Source organism: Leishmania braziliensis, chromosome 18 (genome assembly GCF_000002845.2).
Source record: "Leishmania braziliensis MHOM/BR/75/M2904 complete genome, chromosome 18".
In the NCBI taxonomy this organism is placed as follows: Eukaryota; Euglenozoa; class Kinetoplastea; order Trypanosomatida; family Trypanosomatidae; genus Leishmania; species Leishmania braziliensis.
Window position 1 is genome coordinate 102,733 of NC_009310.2, and position 16,281 is coordinate 119,013.

At 57.6% G+C, this 16,281-nt stretch overlaps 7 protein-coding genes across 7 annotated transcripts; all 7 read right to left on the reverse strand.

Annotated features, from left to right (window-relative positions):
• Positions 1-237: 237 nt before the first annotated feature.
• Positions 238-1,716, reverse strand: GLF (UDP-galactopyranose mutase; the record flags this gene model as incomplete). Its single annotated transcript, XM_001563897.1, has 1 exon — positions 238-1,716. One exon carries the CDS (start codon positions 1,714-1,716, stop codon positions 238-240), a length of 1,479 nt encoding a protein of 492 aa, XP_001563947.1.
• A 1,151-nt stretch (positions 1,717-2,867) lies between these two features.
• LBRM_18_0230 (conserved hypothetical protein) lies at positions 2,868-3,923 on the reverse strand (the record flags this gene model as incomplete). Its single annotated transcript, XM_001563898.1, has 1 exon — positions 2,868-3,923. One exon carries the CDS (start codon positions 3,921-3,923, stop codon positions 2,868-2,870), a length of 1,056 nt encoding a protein of 351 aa, XP_001563948.1.
• A 1,697-nt stretch (positions 3,924-5,620) lies between these two features.
• Positions 5,621-6,835, reverse strand: LBRM_18_0240 (putative RNA-binding protein; the record flags this gene model as incomplete). The annotated part of the gene is made up of 1 exon (XM_003722929.1): positions 5,621-6,835. The coding sequence occupies one exon, from the start codon at positions 6,833-6,835 to the stop codon at positions 5,621-5,623; it is 1,215 nt and encodes a 404-aa protein (XP_003722977.1).
• Positions 6,836-9,216: 2,381 nt separating this feature from the next.
• Positions 9,217-10,110, reverse strand: LBRM_18_0250 (putative 60S ribosomal protein L7; the record flags this gene model as incomplete). Its single annotated transcript, XM_001563899.1, has 1 exon — positions 9,217-10,110. The coding sequence occupies one exon, from the start codon at positions 10,108-10,110 to the stop codon at positions 9,217-9,219; it is 894 nt and encodes a 297-aa protein (XP_001563949.1).
• A 1,859-nt stretch (positions 10,111-11,969) lies between these two features.
• LBRM_18_0260 (conserved hypothetical protein) lies at positions 11,970-13,184 on the reverse strand (the record flags this gene model as incomplete). Its single annotated transcript, XM_001563900.1, has 1 exon — positions 11,970-13,184. One exon carries the CDS (start codon positions 13,182-13,184, stop codon positions 11,970-11,972), a length of 1,215 nt encoding a protein of 404 aa, XP_001563950.1.
• A 687-nt stretch (positions 13,185-13,871) lies between these two features.
• Positions 13,872-14,255, reverse strand: LBRM_18_0270 (conserved hypothetical protein; the record flags this gene model as incomplete). Its single annotated transcript, XM_001563901.1, has 1 exon — positions 13,872-14,255. The coding sequence occupies one exon, from the start codon at positions 14,253-14,255 to the stop codon at positions 13,872-13,874; it is 384 nt and encodes a 127-aa protein (XP_001563951.1).
• Positions 14,256-15,410: 1,155 nt separating this feature from the next.
• On the reverse strand, positions 15,411-15,677 carry LBRM_18_0280 (conserved hypothetical protein; the record flags this gene model as incomplete). The annotated part of the gene is made up of 1 exon (XM_001563902.1): positions 15,411-15,677. The coding sequence occupies one exon, from the start codon at positions 15,675-15,677 to the stop codon at positions 15,411-15,413; it is 267 nt and encodes an 88-aa protein (XP_001563952.1).
• Between the last annotated feature and the right edge of the window lie 604 nt (positions 15,678-16,281).

The window sequence follows — 16,281 nt, forward strand, 5'->3', positions numbered from 1 at the left end:
GCGGCTGCACGGGATGGAAGAGGAGAATGAACGCAAAGTAGAATCGCCTCCACCACTCTATCCACCTGCTGCTCTCCCCTTCGCCCACTGGGTCGTCGCTCTCTGAGAGCCGTGCAGGGCGTACTCGGCGCTTTCAGGTGCCGAGTCGATGGTGAAGGTCACTGTATGGGATGATGCAACTGCGGCAGGGAAGGGAAGTCCTTTGGTATCCGCATCCCTATCCGCCAGCTTTGCCGTCTACGAAGGTGTCAACAACAAGGTGCAGCGTGCCTCACCGTACCTCGTGTTGACTTTTTCCGGGGTATTTACTGTGACCTCATCCGTGCCGTGAAAGATGTGCCCTACCGCCTCGACGCCCTGCATCATCGAGTGATCTTGATTCGCCACCTCGTACCGCCACGCGCCGAAGCGGCCGCGGGAGTAGATCTTGTACGTGTCACGCAGCACCGGCTGTACCTCCTCCAGCAGCTCATTGCGCCCCACGAACGGGATCGGGTAGCCCTTCTTCTCCATGTGATGCCAGCGGGACACGATCTCGTCCTCCGGGCGAAGCAACGTCGCCGTTCGCAGACCATCAATGCAGTCCGCCATTATGGTGTCCACGTTGACAGGCTTGTATTGCGCATTCTGGCTAACCTCCAGCATGATGCTCCAGTGCCCCTCCGGCACATTCGAGTCAGCGTAGCGGGAGAAAATCGTCGCGCGGTAGAAGGGAATACCGTCGCCAGGGAAATACAGCCAGCAAGCTGTCTGCATCCCCGAAGGTGGGCACCCCTTCACACCGATGCCGATGATGTGCGTAGAGCTGTAAACCATCTTCTCGGCAATCTCGCGAAGACGCGGCGCCTTCAGCACCGAAGCTGACGCCGCCTCTGGGTCTTCCTCCAGCCCAGTTGCCATGGCGCGCAGAAGATCGTCCAGCGGCATCGTGGAGACAAGTGTGTCGTAGGATACCGCCTCGCCATTCGCCATTGTCAGCGTCTTCGTGATCGGGTTCACCTTGACGACGCGGCACTGATAGCCGAGCGTCTTATGCGCCTCTGGAATCATCTTCCAGACAGCCTCGTAGATCGCGCCGGTGCCGCCCGCCTTAGGGAAGCGAAAAGTGGCGTTGGGGCCCCAGCCAACATCATCGCGGTTGAGTTGGATGTTCTCCTTGATGCGCTGCACGTTGACACTGGCCACGCGTTCGCCGACCCACTCCGCGCTCATCACATCCAGCGGCACCGCCCACACCTTAAAGTTGTACGGGCGCATGAAAACCTCGGCGATCCCCTCGCCAAACTGGCGCGAGACATACTCGGCGAAGGTTTTCGGCTTCTCCTCCGTGGCGACAGCACGGGCCGCCTCGGCCTCCTCCATCCCTTTCAGGCATGCGTCTCGCACCTCTGATGGGAGACGGTGAATGTTACTCTGAAATGGATACGGCACCCAGACACCGCAGCAGCGTACCCACGACTCGCGCTGGAGCGTGTTCCAGTCAGAGATGGCGAGGTTCATGACATCGTCAAAGTAGGCGTAGTGGGAGAAGATGACGTGACCGCCCATGTCCCACAAAAATCCGTTTTCGTCCCTGACGCTGCGCGAGAGGCCGCCAGGGACGGCGCTGGCGTCGTAAATATGGAAATTGAGGTGCTTGAGCTCCATCATACGCACCGCAGCGCCGAGTCCGGTGGGACCGGCACCGATTACAACCACTCTCTTGTCAGCGCTCATGATGGCTCCCTACTGCGCGGATCTGTGTTGCGCCAGCTACTGCCTATGCTCGCGACCCCTTTGTTTTCCTTACGAAAGGGTGTGAGCGAGCAAGGTAGAAAACGAGCGAAGGCTTAGCACACCTACTGAAGAGGGGGGGGGAGGGGGGAGAAGGTACCAATGAGAAAGGCTGTGCGTACACACAGAAAGTAAGAAAGGAGAGCGCATCGAAGTACACGCAAACACACCCCATGAGCGGGTGAGGTGGAAGTAGCAACGTGGAGCAACGACAGCGACAGAGGGAGGGGAGAGGTGGAAGGATAAACTCCCAGAGATGCGCGCAGCGAGCGGGCGTGAATGTGTGGGTGTGGGCAGCACGATGGAGCAAAGTTGGGAGAAGGGCGAAAGAGAGGGGGGCAGGGGTGGAGGCGCAAACGAAGGAAGACGGAAAGCATGATGGGCAAAGAAGGAGGATATCGATCTCGAGATGTGAAAGCTTCGCGTGCAGACCGAAAGGAGGGGGTCTTTGGAGTAAAATCAGAGAATAGAAGAAGACGTGCACTCTCGTCACCACCACACGCACGGCCACATGTGATACGCAGCTGTGCCCGAGTGCATTGCTGATACCCATGAGGTGACGATGTTCGCTGATTGTTACGTCCAGCGCAGTTGGCCTTTGATGCTGTTTGTTTGTGTTTCCCCTTTTTAGCACATCACAGCAACCTGAGGATGAAAGAGAACGAGGAGAAGGGCGAGTGAGTGCGTGTGTGAAGGGCGACTGGACACAGATGCACTCACGCCAACGGAGAGAGGGAGACACGCGCAGTCGAATACAGAGATAGAAAAAGAAGAATAATGTAGAGAGAGAGAGGGGGGGAGGAAGAGAGGAGCTGCGCAAAACCCTACACACTCATGGGCACATGAAGACGCACAAGCGCATGTCTGCGTTGCCTTTATCGCTATGCAGCCAACGAGAGAGAACCAACAGAGTCGGTTGACGCGCAGGCAGCAGAAGCGTCATGAAGGCGCGAGAGATGCAAATTCCTTCTCACAGCGATAGACGTGTGCGTGTGCGCGTGTGTGTGTGTGTGCGCCTGCTCGTCTCTCTGGGTGTGGCTCCACTTTTATCGGTGTTTGCGTCTCTTGACTTTTCGTACTTTCTTCCTTTTTGGTCAGATGTACTCGAGGGAGTAGCCGAACACAACTTTGATGGCCTCAAAGAAGTTCGCCTTCCACCCTTCCTGCACGCTCTGCAGCTGACCAGCAGGAATGCCAGACTGTGTGAACTCCAGCGTCGTCACACCAGGCTCCTCCTTCACCAGCTGCAGCACTACCGAGCTGTGCACGCCGACAGGCCAGCTGCTGAGACGCCACTGTTGCCTGATCAGGGTCGAGGGCTGCACATCCACGTAGTAGCCGCTGATGACACCACCGAGGAAGCTGAACAGGCCGCCGGCCTTGACATCCATGGAGGCAGGGCTTCGCGTGTACACGCTGACCCTGCTCGGGTCCGTCATGGCTGCGTACAGCTCCGCCACGGGCGCGCCCCAGCGCATCTTCCATGAGAAGGACGTATTCTCATCGCCGCTGCCGCTGCTCGACTTGGACGGTGTCACGGACTTCTTACCCGCCGCTGCGTTGGTGGCCAGGGTTGTGGATGCAGAAGCAGAGAGTGGTGGCGGTGGGGGGGGCAAGGCGGCGCCGCTCTTCAGCTGCTTGCCGATATGATACTCGGCGAAGAGAGCATCAAAGAAGGTGGCTATCCCCTGCCGCACCGTGGAGCGGCCGGCCACCTGCACCACCGACTCGAGCAGCTGTGCCGCTGAGTCGTTCTCCTGGCATGTGACGGCGATGTCGTACTCGTCCTTGAATCCGTCGTGGTCGACCTCGGCGACCTCCATCTTTCCACGAATCACCTGATCCGCGCCTGACATCTTGCCCACCCACCGCAGCGACATCTTCAGCTCGAAGTAGCACATCATCTTCCCCTTACGCTGGGCCACCGTGACGTCGCCGGAGATTTCGCTCACCTCCTCAATCTTGAGGTACTCGACGCTCGTCGCCATGTCTGCCGGGACCGGGATTGCATGCTCGGCAAAGACGCTCTTGAGCTTGTCATGTGTGTGCTGAGAAAGATCGCGCTCCTCCCAGTGCCACGAGTTCACGTTTGCGCCGTCGGTGCGTTCGCTGACAATCCAGCGTGGATCGCCCTCGCCGACCTTGGCCATTACGCCCAACGGTACCTCGGTTATCGCCTTGAGGGAAGGGGGTTACCTACCCGTGCCAGAGGTGGAGCGATGCGGTTCCCCCAAGGGTCACGCCCACAGACGGGGAAAGGAGCAGCGATGCAGGTGACAGGGAGCGGCTGGTCTTATGTATCCGAAGAACCGCAACAGTGGCAACGCACACCCACACACTCACTCACACTCACACTCACACTCACAGTATGATTTTACCGAAAAAAAAAAAAGAAACAACAACAACGCTGATAGTCCTAAAGTCCACAAAACGATCACGTTGAGCACTTGCGGGAAATATACTCGTGTGTTGGTGACTGTAGTTTGGATGACGAGGGACGGAAGGAGGCGTGGCCAGCGCCACGTGCGACAAGGGGCAAGAGGTGAGGAAAGAAGGAAAGAGAGCAATGAAAATGCACCAGAGCCAACGATATTTGCCACATGGGACATCCCCCAGCATCACCCGACAAACGTTAGCGTGCGAAACCGAGAGAGCGCGATGCATACGCGGCAGGCCTTCCTCTTAGCGGTTAAGGAATGATCGGCCACAGGTAGTCATCAGATGCGTGCTAGGTCAGAAAGCACAGACGCGCCCTTGAAGGCCCTACCCTTGCGAACAAGCGAGACCAATAGTGTGATCTTATAGCACCCCTTGTGGTCCCCACCTCCGCACATGGGATCTCGCATGTATCGAAGGGCGACACCACACGCACACACTACACACGCGAAGATTCCCATAGCCAACGTCCTGCATCTCTGTGGCGCTAAGCAATGAGTCCTTCATACCGTAGCGGGCAGCGTTCGTCTTTGTGTTGCCCAAATTTAGGACGCCACGGGACGCATTCCTGAGGAGAGAGTAAAGAGGAGAGAGGGTTGTGGAAAAAGGGGGGGAGTGGGTGAGCGAGAGGTACAATGCTAGTAATAATGAAGAGAGCACCAAGATAAAGCACAGAAACAAAGAACACGTTAACACTCACTCAGTCATCGCCATCAGATCGCATTCGGTCACCAATACTGCTCTAGAGCACACCTACACACAAGTACCTCAGTACCAAAAGAAATAGATACGTATACGTGAGCGCATACTACGCCAGTACAGGCTTACTTCCCTCTTCCCTCACCTTCCACGCCCACACCACAACTCAAATGAATAAGCGCGTGGACTTCTCCACGCCAGTGCGCCTGCCACACCTTGACAACACCATCGAAGCCAAACATGCACAAGGCAAAACGAGCTACAAACGTACACGCTGACCGCTGTGTGGGCCACTGCGATGCCGAAAAGCGCATGCAGCTAAGTTTTGAGCCGTCCCTCCCACCCACCACCTTAGCACCTGCTGGGTCCCTCACCCACCTCCCTCACGTCACTGGGAACGCTGGGAGGGGGGAGGGGTGAAGGAGACATCCGCAGATATAATCGAGAGAAGCGCGCTGATATCAGTCCCCAAGGTGCGTTCGACAGCGGCTCCGAGTGAACAAGAACAAAACAGAAGACGGGGCAGGAAAGAGAACCGTCCCCCTGCCCTCCCATCCTTTGTGCCGCTGCTGCTGTGAAAGAGAGCGACAAGAGCACGTACGCACGAACACACAAACGTGTGCCTCTAGAGGCCTATGGGACCGGTCCCCGCCTCTCGCTCTCTCTCTCTCGGTACGCCACTCACCCGCGGCTTTATCAGTTACTTAGACACCTATTTCCTTGACCTCTTCGTCGGCCTCTTGTCTTCATCATCGTCCGAGGCTGAGCTGTCGATGCTGCGCTCGGCATCGCCGCCAGCCGCCGAGTGCGCCTTCTTCTCCTGGAGCTTTCGTTCGTACTTCTCCGCGTCCTTTCGAACCACCTCAAAAAACTGCTCGCGCTGCCTCTCGCGCAGCTTTAGGATCTCCACCGCAGGCGGGGGATTTACAAAGGCACTGCGGTTTTGCTCCGTAGCGCCCGATCCGCTAATCAATGCGGCACCACCGCCTAGGTTGTACGGTTGCTGCAGACTCGACTGCATCGGCATCTGTTGCTGCTGACTGAGCGGCGGGCCACACATCTTGGGCGGGAACATGCCAGGCCCGTTCATTGGCATATCACCCCACTGCTGCTGTTGCTGGGGCGGCGGCATCATCCCATAACCGCCACTCATCGGGTCCATCATGCTGGGCCCAACACTTATATGAATCCCTTGAGGGGCACCACCACCCATCATGGGCATACCAGTCCCAGCGCCGCTGTTACCAACGTTCGAGCTTGGCATGAACGCAGCAGCATCACTCATCATGTTGTTGCTATTGTGCATCGTCGGCGGCGGCAGCGGCGACTGCATTGCGCTGCTGCCTATGACCCCCATCTGCGACTGCTGCGCCAATGCCGGCGTACTGCTGTCGCTGTTCGTACTGCTGCCGTTGGTCACACTGTTGCTGTTGCCGTGGCCGAGGTAGGTAATGAGCAGTTGCTGCTGCGCCGGTGAGAGCTGCCGCGGGTCCATCTTGCCCTCCTGAAGGAACTGGAGCAGCAACCGTGCCTCCATCTGCTGCTGTGGTGAGAGGCCATTGACGCTCATCATCATGCTGCCATCGTTGTTGTAGTGGCGGTTTCCACCCATCCGGAGGTGACCGCCGCCGACGCCGTTGCCGGTCGCGAAGCCTTCGGGTTTGTTCACGTTTCCCTTGCTCACGCCAACCTTCAGCTTGCGGCCGACGAGGGTGAAGCCGTTGTACTTCATAGCTCGAGCGCGGTCATCCTCCGTAGCGAAGTCAATGAAGCCAAAGCGGTACGGGTCCCCCTCACGCCCATTCAGCGAGCAGTCGATGATGGTGCCACATTGACAAAACACCTGCCTCAGCATGTCAATCGTAACGGAGCGGTCAATGTTGCCGATGTAGCACCCAAAGCGGGTCTGCATGGGAGTGCTCGACATGGTGTCGACTCTGTGGGGTAGGCGTAAGGGTGTGGATGGGTGTGGGGAGTAGGGGGGGGGCGTAGGTGAAGGCGTCAACGGTAGACGGCACGTCCGCGTAGACTCAGCGACGCAAGCGCCAAAGTAGACGAGCGAAAAAAAAGGGGGAAAAAAGAAGAAAACCCCGAAGAGCAGTGGAGAAATTGAGAGTCCAGTGCGCAAAACTGGGTGTGTGAAAAGGGCCGTGCAGAGAGTCCCTGCTCTACTCGTCAGCTGAGTGTCGCGACAGCAAGAACCACCACCACATTCGCAGCAGCCCAAAGGAACGCGGCAACGGCGGCGGCGGCAGACGAGTCAATGGGCGAGAAATAAGCGGAGAAAGGAGGTAAAAGGTCGACGAGAACGCAAGGAGAGGGACAGACAAGATGTGAAAGAAATACCACACACCCAGTCACAAAATTCTGCAACAAGGCAGAGCTGATACAGTCGACTAGGCGTACCACATCTGCCCCGCTGCTGTGTACAACGCACCCGCGGGTCTGGGTGTGGGGGGAAAACAAGGCAGAGATGGACGTCCGCTGTTCCAACTCACTCACGCAGACGCTTCCGCTTGATATGCGCCTTGGCTGTATAGCGAGCACAAAATCAGCACGAACGGATGCAAAGCGGCCGCACACACAAAATGGAGAAAAGGGGGTGCACAAGGGCAACAAGGTGACAGTCAGGCAGCCGTGGCAGCACGCGCGAGTGTGTGTCCTTCACGATGGGCAGTCGTGGCAAGGAGTCATGTTGTAAGCGTGTAGGAAGAGAGAGAGACGTGTGGAGGCGCAGCATGCCAACGGCTCGAGCGAGCGAGAAAGGCGGCAGAAGGAAGGGGTGGAGAAATAAGTCGAGGCGATGGGGCGGCGCTTGTCTTCATCAAACGACCCTCAGCGCTACACACACAGCCCTTCAATGTCGGGATGTGGTGAGGCGAGAAAGCAAACAAAGAGGCCCGTATGCGCGTGTCTACACCCCGGCAAGCGCAGAGAGTACCAGAGGGAAAAAGGTGAGGCCATCACTCCATCGGTAAACAAAGTAGCACGTCCTCGTCGTGTCATATTTGAGGCGGGTGGCACAGAAAAGGGGGGAGCCTTGGATTTCTTGATCAAGTCAAGATGACGTGGAGTGCGTGGGTAAACCAGCGCTCTCCCCCTCCCCTTCATTGTCATCGCTGCCCCCCCCCCGCCCCACACCCCACCCCGCCCCCTTCCTTCCTCGTTTCTTTCTCTTTCCTTGCCCTCTTTCTCGCCCTGCCGGCACAACGCTCCCCTTCGTTCCCACACGGGGGAACACAAAACGCCCCTCCCTCGAAAACACACCATTTCTCCGCATGTCGCTGATGAGAGTCCGTCTTGGATTTTATATTGTCTTGTCTGTTTACTGACGCGTGAGCGCATAAGACGTGTGGGTGGGAGGGGGGGGGGGGGGGGGCGACAATACGAACGTCGAGACCTTCACACTTGCATACACAAGCAGCGCAGTCACCGTGTACGCGCAGAAGGAGCACGTGGGGTCAAGTAAAGTCATTTTTGCTTCGTCCATCTTCCCTCTCGCCCCCCCCCGCCACGTTCATCACTGCCACCACACCGGCAGATGACCCCGTAACTCAGACACAAACACACAGGACGCAGAGCAACTCCTGCTGAGATACGTGCCAGTACAACAACCTCCCTTCCCCCTACCGCCTTCATACGCCTTTGCAGACGTGGTCAAGCCCACCCGACCAACGCAGCCGCGATGCAGCGACAGTAGTGAGGAAAGGGAAGAACGCACATGCACTGTCTGAGTACTGCACACTGCTAGTCGTAGGAGTCGTAGGAGCCGTAGTATCCTTTATGGCTTTAAGTAAGAGAAGCAACAGAGGAGGAAGAAATCGCACAGGCACGCGAGAAAAGAGGGGAAGAGAAGCGAAGCCCATCATCACGCAGTTCTCATCTCGCGGCTCTTTCCTCTCCTCGCTGCAAAGGAGAAGGGCGCACGTCAATACGCGGCACCACCCGATTACCCCCGCTCGTCGAGCGCACCGACGACTTGCTGTTCGACAACGGCACATCAGCAGGCCAGCGAAGCACTGTGGCAACAATCACCAGTGCCACCTGTGGTAGTCCTGGTTGGTCGCATCACGCACGTTCACACCCACATACCTCGCTTTACAGCGATACAACAGCGTGCCAGACAGGCACAGTACGGAGAGCGGGAGCCGCTTCGCACCCGCGTACTTACAGAGTGAGGGGTGGGGGACATATGAACGAAAGGATGAGGATAGCGTCAAGCCGTACACTGAAACAACATCCACCGCGACCCCTCCCTTTCACATATCTCTCTCTCCCGCCTCCAGCATCGGCTACAATGCAGCTGCTTTAAACGGTCTTGGGCTGTACCCCCACCCTCTTGGATTTCTTCGCCACAGTGGCAGCCTTGCGTTCCTTATTGAGCGTGAGTTGCAGCTGGTCTGCGAGGTATGCGGCGAAGGAGTCCTTGTTCACGATCTCTAGTTTCTGGTGAACGGAACGGTGGCGTTCGACGAAGAGCTGGCGAGGCGGATGAAAGTCAAAGGGCGCGATGTGCCGAAGAACCTCCTCTACGTGTTCCCCATGCGTAGCAATCGTCTCTACGAGATCTTCGATGCACAGCACGTTGTACTGGCCAAGCGCCTGCTCTAGCAGCAGGTTACCGCTAATGAGCCGCTTCGTCTGGGTCTCCTCGTTGTAAAGAGCGCCCCGGGTGCGGAGAAGCGACTCCAGTTGTGCCCTGTCTGGCTCGCCAACAATCGAGAATGGCGTGAGCTGCTCAACGAGCTTCTCCGTGCGTGGCGTCAGGCTGATCAGGCGTGCCGCGTAGATCTTGAGCAGGCCCACCTTTTTGAAGGCCGACGCCACCTCCGGTGGGATCTGCGACCCCTTCGCGCGCACCACAAGTCGTACCGGACTCTCACGCAGCTTCTTCTTGAGTTCCTCCATATTCGCGTGACGGCGGCGTCCCTCGACCTTCTCTCCGATCTTCTGAAACTTGCGTCCCTGGTGCTCCTTGCGCTGCGCGTGCTTCAGGATTGTCTGAGCAGAGATGAATTTCTTCGTCGATAGCCTCTGCTTGCGCTTGGCGTCTAACTTTTTCTTGTGACGGTCACGGCGCTCCTGCAGCTTATCCTTGCGCAGCACGCGATCAGCGCGCAGCTGCTCAACCGACTTACGCTGAAGGAGAATGGTCTCCTTCACGCGCTCGCCTGGCAGCCACTTCGGAGGGTTCTTCCCCATGATGGCCTTGCAGGAGTGCCTGAGTGTATGTGAGTGCTCGCCTCCGTGTGTTCAAGGCTCTCGCGTAGAAACGCAGAAACAAATTGATACAGAATGAGGAGAAACTGTACAGTGCGGTCAGTGGCGACGGGAGGGGGAGGCAGGAAGGGGGAGATACGAGTTAGGAGGGTGTGCGTGGGTCACGCAGGTGAGAGAAGGGTTGGAAGTGAGAAGCGCGGATGGGGAGGGGAGGGGGGGCGGCACTGCATGCCCGACAAGAGAAAACAGCTACTGAGAGTTCACCTTTTCCATCATGTGAGAGCAAACGACACAGAAAAGGGAGAGCGAGAGACGACAGCAGTAGTCGCTGTCCGCGTGAAGGGGAGAGGGAGGGCAACTCGACCATCGGACCCTCTTCCCTGATGCGTCCGCTCCTGGAATGAGAGCCTGCAGTGGCTACGACCACACTGCGTCAGTGGACTCGGTCGCCGATAGCAAACAGCACAGAAGGTGGACACAGCGAGACCGAACTCTCCCCCCCCCCCGCGCAGAGCTCACCAGGCGTGTGAAGAAAAAGAAAACTGCTCAGTGAGTAAATGGCCACATATTCGCGTCGTTAGCGCATTCTTCTTTGCCTTCTCCGGGCACAAAAATCCCCCGCATCGAGTTGTGTTGAAGACGGATGTGTGACTGAGGCGAGTGCACACATTTTCGTTGGTGTGTCGCGATGCAGCACCTTTCGCCGTGGCTACCTCACACCCTCAGTTGATAGTACCGACCTCGCTCCCTCTCCCCCACCCCCTCTGCTCACTCCAACGTTTTCCCCGATGCACAAAAATAAACGACTCTTGTTCGCTCTTTTCGTCGAGGTGGAGAACAACGCGTGAATAAAGGGAGGCCCATCGCGCCCGCCGAAAGTGGGCTCACCTGGAGAAGGAAAGAAAGGCGGGCGATCAGAAAGGCAGAAACAAATCCAAGAGAACCGCGAAGAAAAGGTCCACCCGGCAAGAGCCCAGAGAGAGAGGGAGAGAGAGAGAAGCCCACACCCACCCACCCACACACACACACACACACCTCCAGAAGGAGGCAGCAACACACCCTAAAGAGGGAGAGGGAGAGCACCGGAGGAAAGAGCTCAGAGCACCTACCCCCCTCACACACACACACGCACGTAAGAGGGGCAGAACACACACACACAACAAAGGGAGAGCAGAAGAGATGCTAGCGAGAGAAGAAAAAGACATGAAGAGCGAAAAGGAGATGGGAATACGCCGATGAAGAAGTCTGCTAACTAAGATGTGGCATCTCACAGAGAAGATGAGCCCTGCAGTGAGCAGCGATATCGATCAAAGAAATGGGGGGAGGGCTTCCAAGCTGAGAAAGAGAGAGATGGAGGATTGAGGAAGAGAGGGAGCTACCTCCCCGATGGGACATGCCACACAGAGAGCCACACGAATTACGAGATCACAACACAAACCGCGCGCCCCATGGCAGGCGGGAGGATTGTGAGGGATGCGTGCTAGACTGAGTCGACTTCCAGGAAACACTGTGTACAACTTCTCCCCGCCTCCTTCCTCACCTTGACGCGTTGTCTGGCTCGTGAAAACAGCAGCACGTACGAAGCATGTGAAGGACGGAATGTGCTGCTATCGAGGGAATATGGAATGCAGCACGTCCACCTCACTAGCTGCTCGCCTCGGTTGCTGGGTTGCTGGGCAAAGGAAACGTGCGCACACAGCGGGGGAGAGGGGGGAGGCATCGTTGTCTACTCGCCCAGCAGTGAAAAGAGGGCGAAGGGTGCACAATATTAAAGGTCGCAGCAGAATGGCTAACGCGCCCCGCTCAGAGAACTCTCTCTAGTGCGGCATGGGGGTAGGCACTCACTCCTGGATGTGTCTTGAGACATACTGCCGTGAGGGTATGATTTCCACCAGCTCGTTCTCGTGCAGGCATAGCACAAGCACCAACGCTTGCTCCTCACTGCTTGCCTCCAACCGCCTGGTAGCTGTCCAACCGTAGGTCCCAACGGAGGAGCACCACGAAGCGAAGATCACGTATGGCGCCCCGTAGGTGTCAGCGAGATGCACAGCGAGCAGCGGAATGTACTGCGCCGCGTCTGTCATGGCGGTCGGGGGCGGCGCCTGGGCCTTCTCCCGGCGCAGATGCGCCAAAAGGCGACGGCGATACGACACTGGAGGATCCTCCCCAGTAGGTGGCATGGCAGAGGCAGCGACGGCAGCACGAAGCGCTGCTCGAGGCATCGACGTTGTCTGTAGCATCTCCTCCCACGCATCAAGGCTTGACTTCCCACTGCGCCATCGCTCCGCCGGTGGACGCGTCAGCTCCGCAGCGTCTATGGCAGTGGACCATCTGCGAGTCGCATTCTCCGACACAAACACAAAGAGGGGGTCTTTAGCAACGCCTCCACTCGCATCAACAGCGGCGGTAGCCGCCGCCTCGGTCTCCCGAAGTCGCTCCAGAGTCGGGAGCGTCTCCAGAAGCAGGACACGTAGAGACTGCTGCTGCTGACCGCCCAACGCACGTCGATGTGACTGCCAGGTGGTGGGCAGGATGAGAAGTCGTCTTTCATCCCCGGTGGCATCGGCCTCCGTATTGTCGGTAAGAGAAGCGAACACGCATGTCGGGTATACCGACTCCAGTTTGGTGATCCACTCCGTCAGCATCCCATTGGAGGTTAAGCGTGCCGGTGCAGAGACCAGGGTGAAGTCGCCGACGGCAAAGTAGTACTGCCAGCGGGACGACAGGGCCAGCAGCTGCTGCTGCCTCTCGACCTGTGACGGTACACGGTCGAGAGGGCCACCATGCAGCAGCTCTACATCAGCGTTTGACAGTCGAAGAACAGCCACAGACACGCTCTGCGCCAGTACCGAGGCCGAGAACGTCGGTCCTGCAAACGCTGAAATGTCAAGGATGCTGCGATGAGGGCGGGCGACGGCAGCGGCTCGCTGCTGCACCTCACGCACGCCAATGCGCCCGCACCATCTAAGGAGGAAGACGTAGAAAACAAACGCCGTCATCACTGCAACGGTGTGACGATCCACAAAGTACCGCACAATGTGGCGTGCGGAGAACATGATGATTGTGGGGTAAGAACAAGCAGGCGGGTTCGAGTATGCCTTGCAACGCCTGGTGGGGAATGTGTGGCAGAGAGAGGCGTAGCAGCCGTAAGAAAGGGGAACCGCGTCAGAGAGGCCCCCGTACACAACCTGAGAATCCACCAGTGAAACAAGGATCTGCGTGCCCCTCCACTCCTCCCGCCCTTTTTCGCTCTCGCCTCTCCCCCTTCCGTCGCTCCTTCCTTCACGTGTGTTTGTGGTCTCCTCTCACGTTTCCTGAGAGGCGCATAAGCCAAAGGAAAAAAAAAAAGGAAAGAGGAAGACAACCAAAAAAAGGAATGCAAACGCGGAGGAAATGACGATCGTTGAAGTCGCTGGCCCCCTTCAAGCGCACAGAAAGCGTTTGGCCCCCGCCTCCTCCGGCAATGACACCCAAGGCACGGCGTAGTGAAGGTGCCTTCTCTTCACTGAAACAAGACTGCCGACGAGTCACAGAGGTACAGGTACCACCAAGTGACCTCTCCTACCCGCAGGCCACGAATGAGCGTTTTCCTGCCGATCACGCATGCGCTCTGGGAACAAAGGACAGCATAAGACACTGCAGCCATGCACAAAACACAAAACACAAGAGGGTTTGGGACAACAGGCCCCGTCCACTCACGAGTCAGCCGACAGACTCACTACCACTGGTCTCTCGCGTCTTCCCTACGTTAAATCAGAGCCACGCAGAAGCTTGTGGCGCTGCCGTCGCAGATGGCTCGCGTAGTCGTCGTCCTCAGTCGCCAGCTTCTCCTCTTCAGCCGGCTGCACAAACGCTGGGCTCTTCACAGAGCGGTCCTGCTGCATATCCTTCAGAATCTCATCCTTGATAAATTCAGGCACCGCAGGCGAGGAAAGCGTATTGCCAGCCTCGAACCAGTAGTTCTCCCCTGTCGGAGTGCCGTCCTGCGTGTAACGCTTCGTTGACTGCTCCTCTGCATGCATGCAGCGCAGCTTATCGCTGGCAAGGCCGCTCACGTAGTTGCCTAAACGTTCGGCAAGTTGGCCTTGCTGGTAGCGGGTGAGCTGCTCTGGGTCCTGGCCGCCCATCAGCCGACGTGCCTCGAGCAGGCATTGCCGAAAATCGGACTCGTCGTGAAGGATGCCGCGGAAGTACTCAGCTGCCTCCTGTGACTGACGGCCGCTCTCTACGGAGCGCTTCACAAACGATAAGATCCATCCTTCCGTGTCGTCCGACTGCAAACGGTCGGTGGGTGCCCCCTTTGAAGAGCACGAGGAAGAAGACGGCGAAGCAGCGGTGGGGGCGGTTGCACTACTTGACGTCCCACGAGGTGAAGGACTGGGGCTTGGCGGACTGGCGGGTCCTTCTTGGAAGAAGCGTCTCGCAGCGCACACGGCATGTAACGCTATCACGCTCTGCGCTGCGAGAGAGAGGTGGATAGAGCGCATATTGCTGCGCGAAAACTGCGAGTGCCGAGCGTGTGAATGCGGGGGGGAGACAATACACAAAAAGAGGGGAGGAGGATCGGCTCGCGTGAACGGCACACGTCATCAGGAATTATGCGCAGTTGCACTGCAGCCCGTCCGTCGTGCGTGGGGGTTGAGAAATGCGCAGTGACGCGGGAAAGAGAGGGGGGAAGATTCAGAATAAAGCGCTCATCGGCACCAAGCCCTGCCACCTCCCTCCGGTAGCAGATGGCTAAGCATAGAGCAACGTCGGCAGGGGCGAGGTGGACGGTGCATGCGTCAGGTGCTAAACACTCTCGAGGCGCGTCAGACGCAGGGGAGGCACGGAAAAAGGGATAGAGCATTCTCCACCATACCCGTCCTCCCCCCGTCCGCATCCCGGCTCGATGCTCCATCAGTGAAGACATAGCACAGGCCGCATCCTTCGACACACAGCGGGGCGCAGAGCATCATGTGCGATATTCTGAGACGACAACCACACACACACAAACATCTCTGATGTCCCAAACGTAAATCTCCATGAGCCAACCCATACACAGAGCATACGTCCAGCCAACACCACGGGTCGAGGAAGCACCTTGTGATCGCCCCGCTTCCTGCCTTCCTGGCTCAGGGTTGCACCGCACGGCTCTGGCGTCAGCAACGACACTGAGGGAGAACAACGAGGAAAAACAAAGACTTCGAGCACAACCGACATCACGCGCATTGAACAGGAGAGATCGGAAGCTCACAACATGGATATGTGTGCCCTCTCTCCCCTTCCCCCTTCATGCCGCACTACTCGCGAAGAGACAAGTGGGTGGGAGAGATGTTATACTTGTACACGTACACATCGGGCCGATGGTGCGCACGGTAGGCCTCAATCTCCTCCTCAAAGTATGGCTCACTGCTAAAACTCTCAGGCAGTGGATCGTTGAAGTTGGAGCGAGCCAGTTTGGCGAAGGCGCCAAGCTTCTTTTCCGTCGTGTGCGGCGCCCACGAGACGCGGCGGGCGTGACTGACAGCCTCCTTGCTAAAGAAATCCTCTGTGCGAACACTAAGCATGCGACATGACGTGAGCACTGCTGACGACAACACAGCGCCGCTGACGGCACGCCTGGTCGGCGTAGCGAGACGGCGCAGGATTCCTACCATTTCTTTCAAATGCCTAGGTGGAACTGTGATGATGAAACGGTTCATGGGATGGCTGAGAAGATCACCGCCGAGGAACGTGTGCGCTCACGAGGAAAAATCGTGAGAAGAATGCGAAGACAGAGAATGAGGAGAACAACTCTAGAGATGAGGGGGGGAGGGGCAGTAGTGCAGCAGAGGAGGCATCAAGTGCACACTACGTCTGCTTAGAGGGCCCATATCAGCGGCAAACCAAATGAATGTACCCTTTTCGCAACTAACGAGTTGTCTCTGCCCTTCAACCAGAAACTGGCGATGATCTTCGCTGTCCTCCAGCCAACCTGCTGACACCATCTTGTACACCCCACTCTGCTTGGTATTTTTTTTCGTGATGATACTCTGACCTCAAGTGAGCTGCTCAGCTTAAGGCGGGTCGATGGCAAGCCTTATCGGAGCCCCATGCTCGCAACTATGTCGCGCGATTCAGGAGTGGCACCTTCGCTGGGCCTGCGTCTCGATGATTTCCTTCCACACCTCC